At 31.0% G+C, this 13,096-nt stretch overlaps 4 protein-coding genes across 4 annotated transcripts; 2 read left to right on the top strand and 2 right to left on the bottom strand.

The window, feature by feature from the left end:
* Nucleotides 1-572: 572 nt before the first annotated feature.
* LOC148226891 (uncharacterized) lies at nt 573-1,674 on the bottom strand. The gene is made up of 4 exons (XM_088202155.1): nt 1,609-1,674; nt 1,490-1,545; nt 1,353-1,428; nt 573-1,285 (listed from the first exon to the last, which is right to left on the bottom strand). Exons 1-4 carry the CDS (start codon nt 1,634-1,636, stop codon nt 843-845), a joined length of 603 nt encoding a protein of 200 aa, XP_088058281.1. The 5' UTR covers nt 1,637-1,674; the 3' UTR covers nt 573-842.
* Nucleotides 1,675-3,706: 2,032 nt separating this feature from the next.
* Nucleotides 3,707-4,493, top strand: LOC148226890 (baculoviral IAP repeat-containing protein 5-like). The gene is made up of 2 exons (XM_088202157.1): nt 3,707-4,169; nt 4,255-4,493. Exons 1-2 carry the CDS (start codon nt 3,885-3,887, stop codon nt 4,381-4,383), a joined length of 414 nt encoding a protein of 137 aa, XP_088058283.1. The 5' UTR covers nt 3,707-3,884; the 3' UTR covers nt 4,384-4,493.
* Nucleotides 4,494-5,825: 1,332 nt separating this feature from the next.
* Nucleotides 5,826-12,020, top strand: LOC148226889 (cilia- and flagella-associated protein 52). The gene is made up of 15 exons (XM_088202084.1): nt 5,826-5,930; nt 6,003-6,265; nt 6,486-6,690; nt 7,855-7,990; nt 8,066-8,214; nt 8,273-8,418; nt 8,485-8,678; nt 8,754-8,902; nt 8,967-9,112; nt 9,206-9,357; nt 9,427-9,571; nt 9,636-9,728; nt 11,386-11,529; nt 11,589-11,790; nt 11,850-12,020. The coding sequence occupies exons 1-15, from the start codon at nt 5,873-5,875 to the stop codon at nt 11,960-11,962; spliced, it is 2,295 nt and encodes a 764-aa protein (XP_088058210.1). The 5' UTR covers nt 5,826-5,872; the 3' UTR covers nt 11,963-12,020.
* Atg12 (Autophagy-related 12) lies at nt 12,011-12,824 on the bottom strand. Its single transcript, XM_088202158.1, has 3 exons — nt 12,613-12,824; nt 12,418-12,554; nt 12,011-12,363 (listed from the first exon to the last, which is right to left on the bottom strand). The coding sequence occupies exons 1-3, from the start codon at nt 12,749-12,751 to the stop codon at nt 12,241-12,243; spliced, it is 399 nt and encodes a 132-aa protein (XP_088058284.1). The 5' UTR covers nt 12,752-12,824; the 3' UTR covers nt 12,011-12,240.
* Between the last annotated feature and the right edge of the window lie 272 nt (nt 12,825-13,096).

Raw genomic sequence — 13,096 nt, 5'->3', positions numbered from 1 at the left:
AGAATTGTCTCCATTTTCAATGCTCACAAAACGTTTATAATGTTTTGAATTTTATCAGTTAGTTTGTTAATTACAGTTTGAGGTTGGGGCCATTTAATTTTATATCATTGCTTTCTCATATAATTTTTAATTTTAATAAGTTCAATTATATCTAGATATGTTATTCCAAATATTTTTATGCAGCGAAATTGATGATATTTTGGCCTGCTCGATCCATTGATGTTAAATAATGAATATCATCGTTAATAGTTTTAGTGTCTTTTGAGGTATAATTCTGCCCCTTAATTAATATGCTTCTAAATCGCTTTCAATCAGCCTTTGCATAATCAAAAATGACCGAAAACATCATTTCGACCTCATCGTCCAACGTAAAGAACAACGGCGGTCCAAAGACAGCCTGGATGCAGTGCATATTTGAAATCCGAGTTACCTGTGACCAACGTAATATCAAAATTGAAAATTTACAGCACTAATTTACCGGATCGATTCGCACCGGAGCAATTCCAGTGGATTTTATGTTAATAAACTGTGTACCTATGAGAAAACAAAAATAAATGAAAAAATACAATTAATTATTGGTGTTTGAATGATATGATTTATTGTTTGTAGATTACATTTAAACAATAATGGCGTTTGTCTTCTTCTGTCGGCTTATCCGAATTGAAAAACATAAAGTGTAACATTTCATTTTTATCATTAGAACCCTATCTTATTATGATGACATTGAAAGTTTATCAATTCTGTGAATAAAGAGAATGATGCAAAATATAGCCCAAACACGAAAAGTTGAAAATCCATTTTTTTCACGCCACCGGCAAACAATCATTTGCTAACTGTAAGGACTATGCAGTATCATTGTGAATTTTCATATGGATAGAAAGGACTGCTTTGTGTTTAAATGCTTTTGCACAGTGACAGCATTTAAACTTTTTAAAACTGCAGAAAAATTCGACGTGTTTTACAAGACCTGTTTTGTATTTGTATGTTTTTCCGCACTTTTCGCATTCAAATTTATGTTCGTTGCAAGGTGGAAAATGCCGAACGGTCATAGCCATATGCATAGAGAGGCCTTTTTTAGATTTAAACGATTTTTCACATATATCACATGAATTTATTAGATTAGAGCTACTGTGTGTTTTTATATGATACAAAAGGAGAAATCTATCGTTGAATGCTTTTCCACATTTATCACATTTAAAATCGAGGGAATTTGCCTTAGATTTATTGAAAGGTATATCGGTTTTATCAGTTTGTGGATTAAGAATATTTTTAAGATCCTGGTCATCTGAAAAGGTTCATTAATAAATTAAACACATATTACAAAATATGATTTTTAGTAAATAAATTCTAACCTATTTCCAGTTTATCGTTTAATTCGACTGAATTACTTTCGCTACAGTCGTCATGTTCTTTTTTCATATTTTCAGACTGAAAAATGATAATTTGGTTATTCTAGTCGAAAATATCAGTAATTTTTTCATCTTTTTACCATGATTTCGAAAGTCGAAGAGTCAAAATTTGTATCTCCATCTTCAACTCTAGGCTCTATAAAATGTGTAATGTATAAAAGTAGTCATTATTAGCCGGTAAAATTGATTATTACATTACCTGTTTTAACACATAATGGAAATGACATTGCTGCGATCTGCACAGAAAGTTGACAGTTTGCCGTTTGGTCTAAAAACATGCATAAGCGTCCAACACACAGTAAATTGTATTTAATATAATATATGTTCCCATTTTATTTTTGTGTCCACAACTGATTTTAAAACAATTTTTTCGATTCTAACCAGCTTTCTCTATTTTAATCCAGAGAAATATATCACATTATGAAATCTATTTTTTGCCATGTGTATTTTTAGGAAATAATGTTATAATAAATTGTACCAGTTACTTTTACCCTGATATTAATTCTTTGTATTTTTACTTTTCTTTATTAATATTATTATTATTATTGCTTTTTGTGTTTTAAAAGAGTAATAGGTACCCAGGCCAACCGGCTGTACATCCCACCGCTCGCTGCCCTGGTTTTAAACAAAAAAAGTTATTTTTAATAAATTACCAACCAACGGTTTAAATAGTCTTTTAATCTTTTCACCGCCAAGCGCATCATATCATGCGCAAGTAAATCTACCGTTCAACGCCATGCGCATGATATGATGCGTTCGTTAAAACCTTCGTTTTTTAAAGAAACGGAAAGGTAAAAGTTAGCAATATATGTTTTAAAAATCAGTTTGAGTTCCTAGTAAACGATTTCAGTGATTTTATTTATAGAATTTGCGATGAAACAGTGGTATATATAATTATAAAGTCACGCCTTAATTTTAGTCGTTTGTATTTTGCGCGCGATTTCGATCGTGTTACTTTAGGCCACTTTTAGGGTTAGCACAAACGCATTAAAATATGTCATCAATATTTCAATGATAATTGTGATTTGTAAATACTTGTGAAAATATTTATACGCTATTTCGACTGTTTTAATATTGTCAACTGTATTTGTGATTGGTTTTTATTGTTTGTAATAATTAAATAATAATAATAATAATTACTATTAAATACTTATTAATAAATATTAAATAATAACAATAATAACAAAAACGATTCCTTGTCGTAGAATCATTTTATTTTACTTGTTCTATTATTTTATAATTTATTTGTAATATGTTTATTTATTTACAATAAATTAATACCATCGTGATTTAACAGGTTACCCCAATGCGTCACGATGGTCGAAAAGTTTATTATTTATTGTATATAAACGTGTGTGTGTGTGTAATATATATTACATATTCCGCCTGGAGTGTAGATATGTTACATTCTTGCCGGTCCTAAGCCCGGATAAAGGAGGAGGGTTTCTATCGTGGAGCAAACCAACCAACGTGGATAAATCCAAATAGTTATGAAAAAATCACAAAGAAATAATAAATTCGCCCCGATTCATAATGACCTAGACGATCGAAATCTAGATAAACGACTGAACTTCAATTTTGGAACCTGGAATATGCAATATTACAACCAGGAAAAATGCAAGCAATAGCGGAAGAAATACTAAAGCTTAAGATATATCTAGAAGCTCTACAAGAAATTAGGTGGAAAGGGCAAAACCGATCACTGGTTGTAGCGGCGTGGAAGAAGAAGAAGAATATGTATATATTATACATATAATTATATATAGTTAAATGTAACATCGTATCTTGCTATTAAGTTTTATTATTTATTATTTTTATATATACCATTGATCAAAAACAAACGGTTTGGTTATTAGGGTTATTTTTGTGTACGATATATGTGATTTTGTATGCATCTAAGAAATGTTGTCGATTTGTAAATTTTTATAACAGGATGTAGGTCAGACGAAGAAAAAATGCGTTGCAGATTTATATATTAAATAAATACGACTAAAAATGTTTGTTTATTGATATCATTAGAATGTTTAAATCATGTTAATCATACACATATAATTTGAAAATATAAAAATTGAGTATTTTGGCTGTAATGATGTGTTAAACAGAGTAACAGCGAGTAATTAAGAATATACCGGTCGGTGGTCTAAGGGTTAATATTTCGTGATGTGTGATTTTTAATAAATCGTAGTATTTTTATAAATTTTGTAAAAGTTCAAATGCAAGTACGTTTTCATAAATGATGTCATATGCTTAGAGAGGGGGTGTTAGCGGAATTGCGAAAATGTGAAACGAGCAGGAATCTGGCTCAATGACTGTGTAAGGAGGGTGTACGCAAATTATAATGTATTCGAAATAACGTAACGATTGTGTAAACAGAATTATCCGATATGGCAGCACCGAAATATTCGAAACAAAAGTTTCGATTTGACGGTTAGTGATTGACATTTACTCGAGAGCGCGGCATCGAAAAAGCAAACTATGGCAAACAAAACTGTTCCGAAGGAGATGATTTACGAGGCGCTGAGGTACGAGACGTTCAAGAACTGGCCGTACGACAGCAGCGTGAAATGTAACCCGAAGAAGATGGCAGAAGCCGGCTTTTACTTCAGCGGCGGAAAGGTCGAGCCGGATTTGGCCGTTTGCTACTTGTGCAAGAAGGAAATGGACGGGTGGGACGAGAACGACGACCCTTGGACCGAGCACAGGGATCACGCTCCTCAGTGCATGTTCGTCCAGTTGAACAAGCCCGAGGAGGAAATGACAGTAAGACAAAAAAAGACATCAATAATATTCATTTTAAATACTAAGAATCGACTTAAGTCATTAATTTTCTGTTTTATTTTTTCAGGTTGAAGAATTCTTAGGATTATGTCTCCAATTTGCCTTAAATAAATTAAAATTAGAAAAGGAAAACTTTCACAAAAAATTTGATTCCGATGTCGAATTGCTTAGAATCAGCATATCTAAGGGAAAATAAACTATTTCTACATTTATAATATTTTTCGTAATAAATTGTGTTATGTTTAAAAAGGGACTTTGTATTTTGATATAAAAGGAACTGACCAATAAAATATATGATATCATTTATATATTATATTTGTTTTATTGTTTCCCTTGATTAATGGCTTCATATTAGGTATGCGTATTTTAACTCAATTACATAATAATGTTGTACTTGGATCTACGAATTAAGTTAAATAAGATAATAAAATGAAAATAAACAACTATTTCAGATAAATTCACATGGTTGTAAAAATAATAATCTTCTGATAAATATATACAATGAACATGCTGCAAATGAATTTAATCAAATTTTAGCAAAAAATCTAATCGTAGATAATCAATGTACACATATATGTATATTTAAGAATACTTAAGTAAATGTATATATTATATAACAGATGTTAATATGATTTTAATTTAAAATTATATTAGTTATTTACATTGGTATGATACACTTACATTTCCTATAATTACACAAATTTTTACTTAAAAATAGAGAGAGAGAAATATGGAGTAGTTGATTTTATTTTTTTGTTAATTAAAAGTAATATCTGTTTGACAATCAAGCAAACACCAATATTCACAATTTTTGTTCGCGTAATAATCCGGTCACTATTATCGGCGGCATTTTTCCTTAAAATTTGGAATTCATTTTTTGATGTAATTTACCTGTGATCGTGAAACAGCTTAACGAATGGTTTCTGTAACTGTAAAAGTTTGTCGACAGATTGTATAAGATGCGCCTGTTAAATAGGTATGGTTTTCTTCATTCTTTAACCATTTAAACGCCAGCGAATCACTGGTGGGTCACTCGTTGATTATTTTTTTTAAACAAATTAATTTTTTAAAACAAGGTAACAAATTATTTTTTTTTATCATTAAGTATTATCGTAATAGCTTCAATTATCAGTTAATCAAGTATTTTATATTTATTTTTAGAAAGAGATACTGACGCGTGAAGAGAAATAACAGGTGACTCACTAAAAAATCGCTGGTGTTTAAAGGGTTAATGTTTTGATGTATCCTATATTTTTTTCGTCTTTGCTTCTATCTTCGTTGGTTAAGTTTGTTAGCTTTATCCGCCATCTTGCTTCAAAATAAATAAAAAAATTCTTGTGAACATTGCTGGATATTCATATGGTTGTTCCAAAATATTATGTTCTGAGTCTGTGTGCATGTACTTACTTATTTTAATTTTAGTAATAAATAATCATAAGCATTAATATTATCAATAAAATATTACCTGTTATGATCTGAATCATTGATTTTTAATGGTTCAACATTAAATTGCTCAAGCAGGACGTATTATTATATATAATATATGAAAGTTTGCTAATCACTGACTTAAACAAAACAATAGAAACTTGGTAACACATTTTGTTTGTTTGATGAACTTATCGTCATGGAAACACTTCAATCTATTTATAACCGACTGTGATGCCATTTGTTGTGGAAAACTTAAAATGGCTGATACTGACGAAATAAAATTACTGGAAGTCCACGGAGTCATCGCATTCGATGGTCTTGAATAATATAGTAGTTATTTTCACTAAAAAATATTGGTCATAATATGAAATTTCTTTCAAATTTAAGGTACAACTTTCAACGCTCTGAAATGTCATCCGAACGGAATCCACGTTGTTTATCCGATCGGTAATAAGGTATGCGTGCAAAATTGGAAGTCAAAGAGAATGGAATTTCTCTCCGGCCACACTAACATCATATCCACGTTGAACATTTCACCAAACGGAAAGTACATCGGAACGGGGCAGATAAATCAGATTGGTTTTAAAGCGTTGGTCATATTGTGGGATTTTAGTAAAAGGATTATATTGGCAAAACATGAATTGCATAAGGTGATTATAATAAAATATATTCAGATGCAATTGAGTATCAAAACCGACAAAAATAGTGTGTTTTGATAATCAAAAACTGGCGTTGCTATAGAAAAGATGAAAACATACAAAAAATATATGATTTTAATGATATGGCTGTTGTGTACATTACAATGACTTTTTAGTATTTTTATAATTTTTTGTACTATTAATTACTTGAATTTTTTTATAATTAATTCAGGTTCGTGTAGAATACTTAGTATTTTCTCACGACGATCAGCTGATGTTATCTGTTGGAGGCAGAGATTGTGGACAAATTGTAGTTTGGCAAAACGATATAAACGCAGCGTGTTGCACGCTAACGGCGTCCAAAGTTATCACAGGAGATGCAGTAACTTTAGCTGCATTTAATAAGCGCTACAATTCTTTCTTATCGGCAGGAGATGGTATAAAAACAAATAAAATTTAAAAAAATTAAACTCTGTAGATATTGTACAAATGACAAGGATAAGTACATTACTCTTGCACAGGCTAATTATAGATTTTCCATACTGTTTACAGTTGAATTAATATCCATAATATTTTGTTATTAAAAATTGTAAACAATTTATTAATACATATACACGTATCTCTTCAGAGTTAAATTTTAATCCAAATATTACTATTAAAACAATTTTATACTCCTATTTGGTAAGATAAAATCACTTCTTAAATGTAAAATAACATTCTGATTTAAGCTCTAAATAAAGTTTTTCTTGATAGGTTTTAATTGATATTGTTGATTTTATCTGGTTTTTTTTTGTTGGTGAAATTCAATGCTTTGACTATGACAAAATATTATAAATATATTTCTAAAAAAATTTTGATGAGGACAGTTTAAATGAGTGATAGATAAAATAATTGTTCTATAAAACGATTTGCTTGTGCATTATTGTTGGACAGATTAGAAGCGAGCGAGCGAACATTTACCTTACATTAATTCACAAACAATTTGTTTTATATAGCAAAGTATTAATTTAAATGCTCGTGTCTCAAATTAATTCAATGTTAAATAGTACCCAATTTTACTGACTAAAGGTAATTTACACGTGTTAAACCATGCCTCTGTACCTATTCTTTAACGAAAGGATTTGTTTTAGAATATATTCGGAGCACGATTCACTATCTATTGTTCATGCTTCTTAGCTACTCTTAAAATTCTCGGGTGTTCCGAAATTATCATTTCACTCGTGTTTTGTTTTCCAATCCATCTTTGTTATCATAGCATTTAAGAGGAAAATTATCTAGAAAGACATTAATTATTTTCACTCTGTTTCCATGGAACTTTCCTAATTCGAGGTTTATAAATCTCTCTTTCGTTGCTAATGATTATGCAACTGCTCTCGTAGATGTATGGTCTATTTGTTTTTATTAAATCAGCGAATAATTTTGGATAGAGCTTACTATTAAATTCATTTTTATAAAAATAAAATCGACGATATCTAAAAATAAATAAATATTGATATATCTGATATCATCATGCAATTTTACATATAAATTGATTTATCTTATCTTTGTGGCAAAATATAATTATATAGCTTAAGTTTAGTATGCAAAAACATATTTTTTAGGTAACATACGTGTTTGGAACATCGATCCAATTACTAAAGTACCGTCTGTGGTCGACGTGCCGATGGGAAAATTAAAGAGATTTATCTTGTGTGTGACTATTGATAAAAATGATGAATACGTATATTGCGGAACAACGTATTATGATACATTTGCACTTAAATATGGCAATGATTAAAATGTGTGTATGTTAAATAACTTTATTATATCAAGGTCTGGCGATATCGTCAAAATTTACATCAACTATCCGATTGAGCCTGAAGAACTACCAGTCAATACCCCCTGTGTTGTGGGATGCTATGGAAAATGTGGTCTTTGGAGAAAAAACGCGCCTCGTCCTGAAATAATACTATATAGCTTTGGTAATGTATGATAATTTATTTTCAATAGAATTCAATAATAACGATTGGTCGATTTCAGGCGTACGTTGCATTATAATTCGGGATAATGGAACGCTCATAGTTGGCGCCGGAGATGGCACGATTGATGTGATTGAAGAAGTCAAATGGAAGAAGCCTCTGCCGAAGACTAAGTTATATTCGGCGACATCACCTCATTTTAAATCTGTGAGAAATTTTGTAACTCTCATTACTTTCTTTTACAATCTCACTTTAAATAATAATCAATTTCAGATAAGACTGAAAAAGCTCAGCAGTTTAATAACATCGATGGAGTTGAAAAAGTATCCAAAAGGTCAGACGAAAGACTCTATGCTGATAGTAGGTACCAAAATGAGCGAAGTCTTCCTGATTGACATAAACACATTAGAGATGACATTGGCTATAACTTGCCACAATTCTTCCGTCAACGACGTAACATTTCCAACGTAATTAACAATTTAATAAATAATAAATTGATATGCAGACTGGAACGGAGATTAACGTGTTTAATTAACTTTCAGAGGAATATCAGAAGTTTTTGCAACGGCTGGAACAGGTGACATCAGAGTTTGGTGCCTTAAAACGTGTCAAGAGTTATTAAGGATCCAAGTGTCCAAATTTGTGTGTACAAAAGTGCTATTTGCATTTGATGGAAAGTCAATCTTATCCGGTACTAATATCTAATCTTATGTGTAGTTAAAAATAACGATAGATTAATTACTAATCAATTTAAGGATGGAGCGACGGCTGTATAAGATCATTTAAACCACTATCGGGACAATTGATCTATTGTATATTAAACACGCATATCGGTGGAACATCGGCAATCGCTGTGACGAGAGACGGTAAAACTGTGATATCGGGTGGAAATGAGGGACAAGTAATAAAGTATTTTATATATACATATGTATATATATATATATATGATATTTAAAATATTCTTTTTATATTTGTCTGTTTATTTATGATTTAGATTCGCATTTGGAGTATAGAAGTCCACAAACAGATTTTACGCGTGAATCTAAAAGAGCACAGAGCTCCGGTGTCTTCCATTAAGATTAATAATTTGAATACGGAAGTTGTGAGCGCCGGAACTGATGGTTCTTGTATCATATGGGATATAATGTACATATAATACTTATGTAATTGAAGTTTTGAGCAAATGTTTAATAATTAATATATATATGATTGTAGAAATTATTGCCGTAGACAAGTACTATTCGCTCACACTATGTTTACGTGTGTTTGCTACGAGCCCACATGTTGCCAAATTCTTACCGGAGGAACTGATAAAAGAATTCAGTATTGGGATGCCGGAAACGGCACGTTAATACGAGAGGTATTTGCAATTAATATTTTTTTTTTCTGAATTAGCATATATTGTGGATTTATTACTACAATAGTTGGAAGCATCACAAAAAGCCTCTGTCAACACAGTGCATATTGACCATACAGGAGAAAAGTTTGTGTCTGGAGGCAACGATCAAATCTTGAAGGTACTTGAACATTTATATACATATCATAAGCAACGTATATTCATCATCTTATTATGCTCTCCCTTCTCTACCCTCAGTTATTGAACCGACATACGTTAACCATTTAAGTAAGATTGATTCAAGTCTTCCAAACTTCTAGAAAATTGTTTAAATCTCTATATTTGGAGGCAAAATTTATTGTTCAAAGAAAGCTTAATAATATTATGATTGGTATTTGCCTCATTTTTCTTGTTATTTTTGTTTTATTCGGAAAATTATTTAATAATTTAATTTTAGCACAAAAAATTGCCCAAAAAAATACTTTTACAGGGAAAATTTTACAATTCTTGTACTCTATAACTACAATTTTTTTGACCAGGCATGTCATTTGGGAGGGAGGGGGGGTCAGGTGAATTTTAAACAGTGACCCCCTTGAATTTGGCCAGAAAAATGCATGTCATTTAATGAAATAGAAATATTAAAAAAACGACCACTGACTGGCCAACTTTGCCCCACCCTGGAAAAAGCTGAAATGACATCCCTGGGTTTAAAAATGGTTTTTATTTTTTACGAAAATCCTCAAATCTTTTCGAAAATTCTCATTGTAAATTGAAAATTTACAACACGTAAAATTGTGTGTTCATATGCTTCTTCAACAAACGTAATTTGGATTCAAAAGCCTTTATTTCAGATTACATATCAACAAGTAATTTTTCTTTACACTGCAGTCTCAAATTAAGATTATTTAGATATGTTGTACTATTAATGCCAGTTTTGTAATCTATTTTTTATCCGAAAGTTGTGGCGTAGAATTTTAATGATTTGTTATGAAAATATCGATTTCTACACGTAAATTAAAAAAAAATGTTTAGATTTTATTCTAATTTACCGATTTAGATTTTATTTTAATTTACCGATACTCCGATTTTATTTCTTTCAAGAATTTTTAAAGTTAGCGGCGCTTCAATCCATTGCAGCGAATATAATTTACAGTAGATACAACGGTATTAAATTTTAGCGCCCACCCTCCAGGGAGGCGCTGTTTTTAGCAGAAGCCAGGAAGCAGTAAGGCTCCAGAAATAATACGACAATAGTTCTAGCGACTGATCGACTCTTCTCGAGTACTTACTGTCTTACGACTATTTTTATTTATTTAATCACTCCATATTCATATTATAAATATAATTCGATACACATGTGAATAATGAAAATTACATATTAATGCGCTACACATATAAATACTTACATTCAATTTGATTCATGTGTAACACGTGTCTATAATAATTTATTCATTGCTATGTGAATTTTTTTTTTTTAAATAATGTGAGGTTATTGAGCCTGACCATTAGAGGTAGTAATTTGTTGGTCCCAACAAAACTACCAATTCTTAAATAATTAAAGCATTTTAAAACTATTTCATATATACCTATATTCTCCAATTTGCTTAGCATTATATAACTGTTTATGGTTTTAAAAGCTCTTTTTAAATCTAGGAATACTGCTCCAATGGTCTTCTTTGCATCCTTAGCCCTGCTTGTAATGTTTAAGGCTCTCTGTATATAAAACATCTCACATCACGTATGTGTCCCATGTTAAAATAACACAAGGTTTATACCTGCAGCAAGCTAATGTGTGTAATACTAATCGTCTGATTTAAAAGTTCACGATTTTCTTTTAGTTGTGGAGATACAATGAAGGAATTTACACACATTATGGCGTTGGACATTCCGGAGCTATATTATCGGCGTGCTTTTCTCCCGACGGAAAATACATCGTCAGTACCAGTGTTTCTGGAAGCATTTTTATTTGGAAGTGTCCTCAAGTACGTTTTTTCCATAAATTTTTACACACTACTTCTACTACATGTTATTTTTTTAATAGGAACCATTGATTGATGAGAAGAAATTGAAAGAAATTCAGGAGCCAGTTTCGGCTAAAAGTTCCAAATGTTCCGTTAGATCATTCAAAACTGGCTCTGGAAGAGACGAAAACATATCGACCATAAATACGGCTAGAAGTAGCATAATTGCAGCCTGCCCCTGTACGTGTAAAACAATAGCTAATGATAACAAATTTAAAACAGGTATTAAATATCATTTGTTATTATAAAATATAAGTTACTAAAATATATATTTTTATAAGGTGCTGCACCAAAGAATAAAGAGTTTGTGTGCGAATGCAAGAAGTTCAATAAGCCGCCAACTCCGACTACTGTTTGTATGCCTGCATTAGAACCGAGAGACATGTATTATTAATCAGTTTTCTATTTACATTGTAATTTAATATTTTATAAAATAAATAAATTTTAATTCATTAAATAATTTTATTAAAAAGAAATAATATACAAGTTGTACAACTTAAATTTAATTTATTATTAATTAAAAATTATATTCTCAATAAAGAGACGCCGATCGGAGTGAATATTATAAAATTTATATCAAACAGTATGGAATGATATTTTTGTTATATTTGGTGTTTTATTGATACAATGGTCAAAGTAGCAAAGATATACGAAGGTATCACAATGGATTTATCAACCCCAAGCTTGACTTTTGCAATAATGAAGAATCAGCTTTCCATCAGTGCCGAAGCAATCGTAAAGGTTTCTTACTATTTGATCGGGTGACGGGGCAAAAGTCTGATTGACGTACAAAAACTGCAAATAAACGCAAATTAATTCATGACAATATTGATAGTAATTAAAACGTACCAGTTTCTCTTCGGCGTCTAGTTTGAGATATTTTTTGACGAATTCCATAATCCAACCTATGGATTTCTCGGCGTCGACTGCCCATTTTCTTTTCTTCATTATGGGCGCGTTACCCGTCGCTTTCAATAAAATATCGACTGAAAAATTGGCGAATAAATTTATGCACAATATGAAAGAAATCATGAGTTTTCGTACTTTTTGGTTTATCAGTCTTTGTGTGAGTCACTGGAGAGTCTTCTTTGTGAATCGATTCTTGGTTTTCCAATGACATAAGACCGACTCCTGCGGTGACTTCTGGCGATAAGCTATCGTCCGGGGGCGCGTCATCGCTCATCGCAATCGATAGTTAATTTATCATACAAACACAAGTCAAATTTGACGTTTCAGGTTAACATCTTAAAAATGTTGCTAGAAACAAAAATATATTATTAGTTTTTATTTCTATTTTTATACAATAATTTGGAAGATGAATATAATAGCGATGCCGAATTATAAATAAACAAAGATGTAACAGAAAGAAGAGTCTAGAATTTTAATCTACTTTCATTATTCGACTTAATTACATTCTCGCCTCTTTCGAAGTAAACCTGCTTTTGCCGTAGTACTATGTCATGTAGTCATGAAAGTCGTCTCGAATATCAGAATGAATTTTGGGCTGCTTTCTCAAGCTTCTAAGAAA

Source organism: Plectrocnemia conspersa, unplaced genomic scaffold (genome assembly GCF_051122295.1).
Source record: "Plectrocnemia conspersa isolate PC_06_02 unplaced genomic scaffold, ASM5112229v1 ptg000013l, whole genome shotgun sequence".
In the NCBI taxonomy this organism is placed as follows: Eukaryota; Metazoa; Arthropoda; class Insecta; order Trichoptera; family Polycentropodidae; genus Plectrocnemia; species Plectrocnemia conspersa.
The sequence above is the reverse complement of the archived record's forward strand: the minus strand, read 5'-3'. Positions and strand labels throughout refer to the sequence as shown.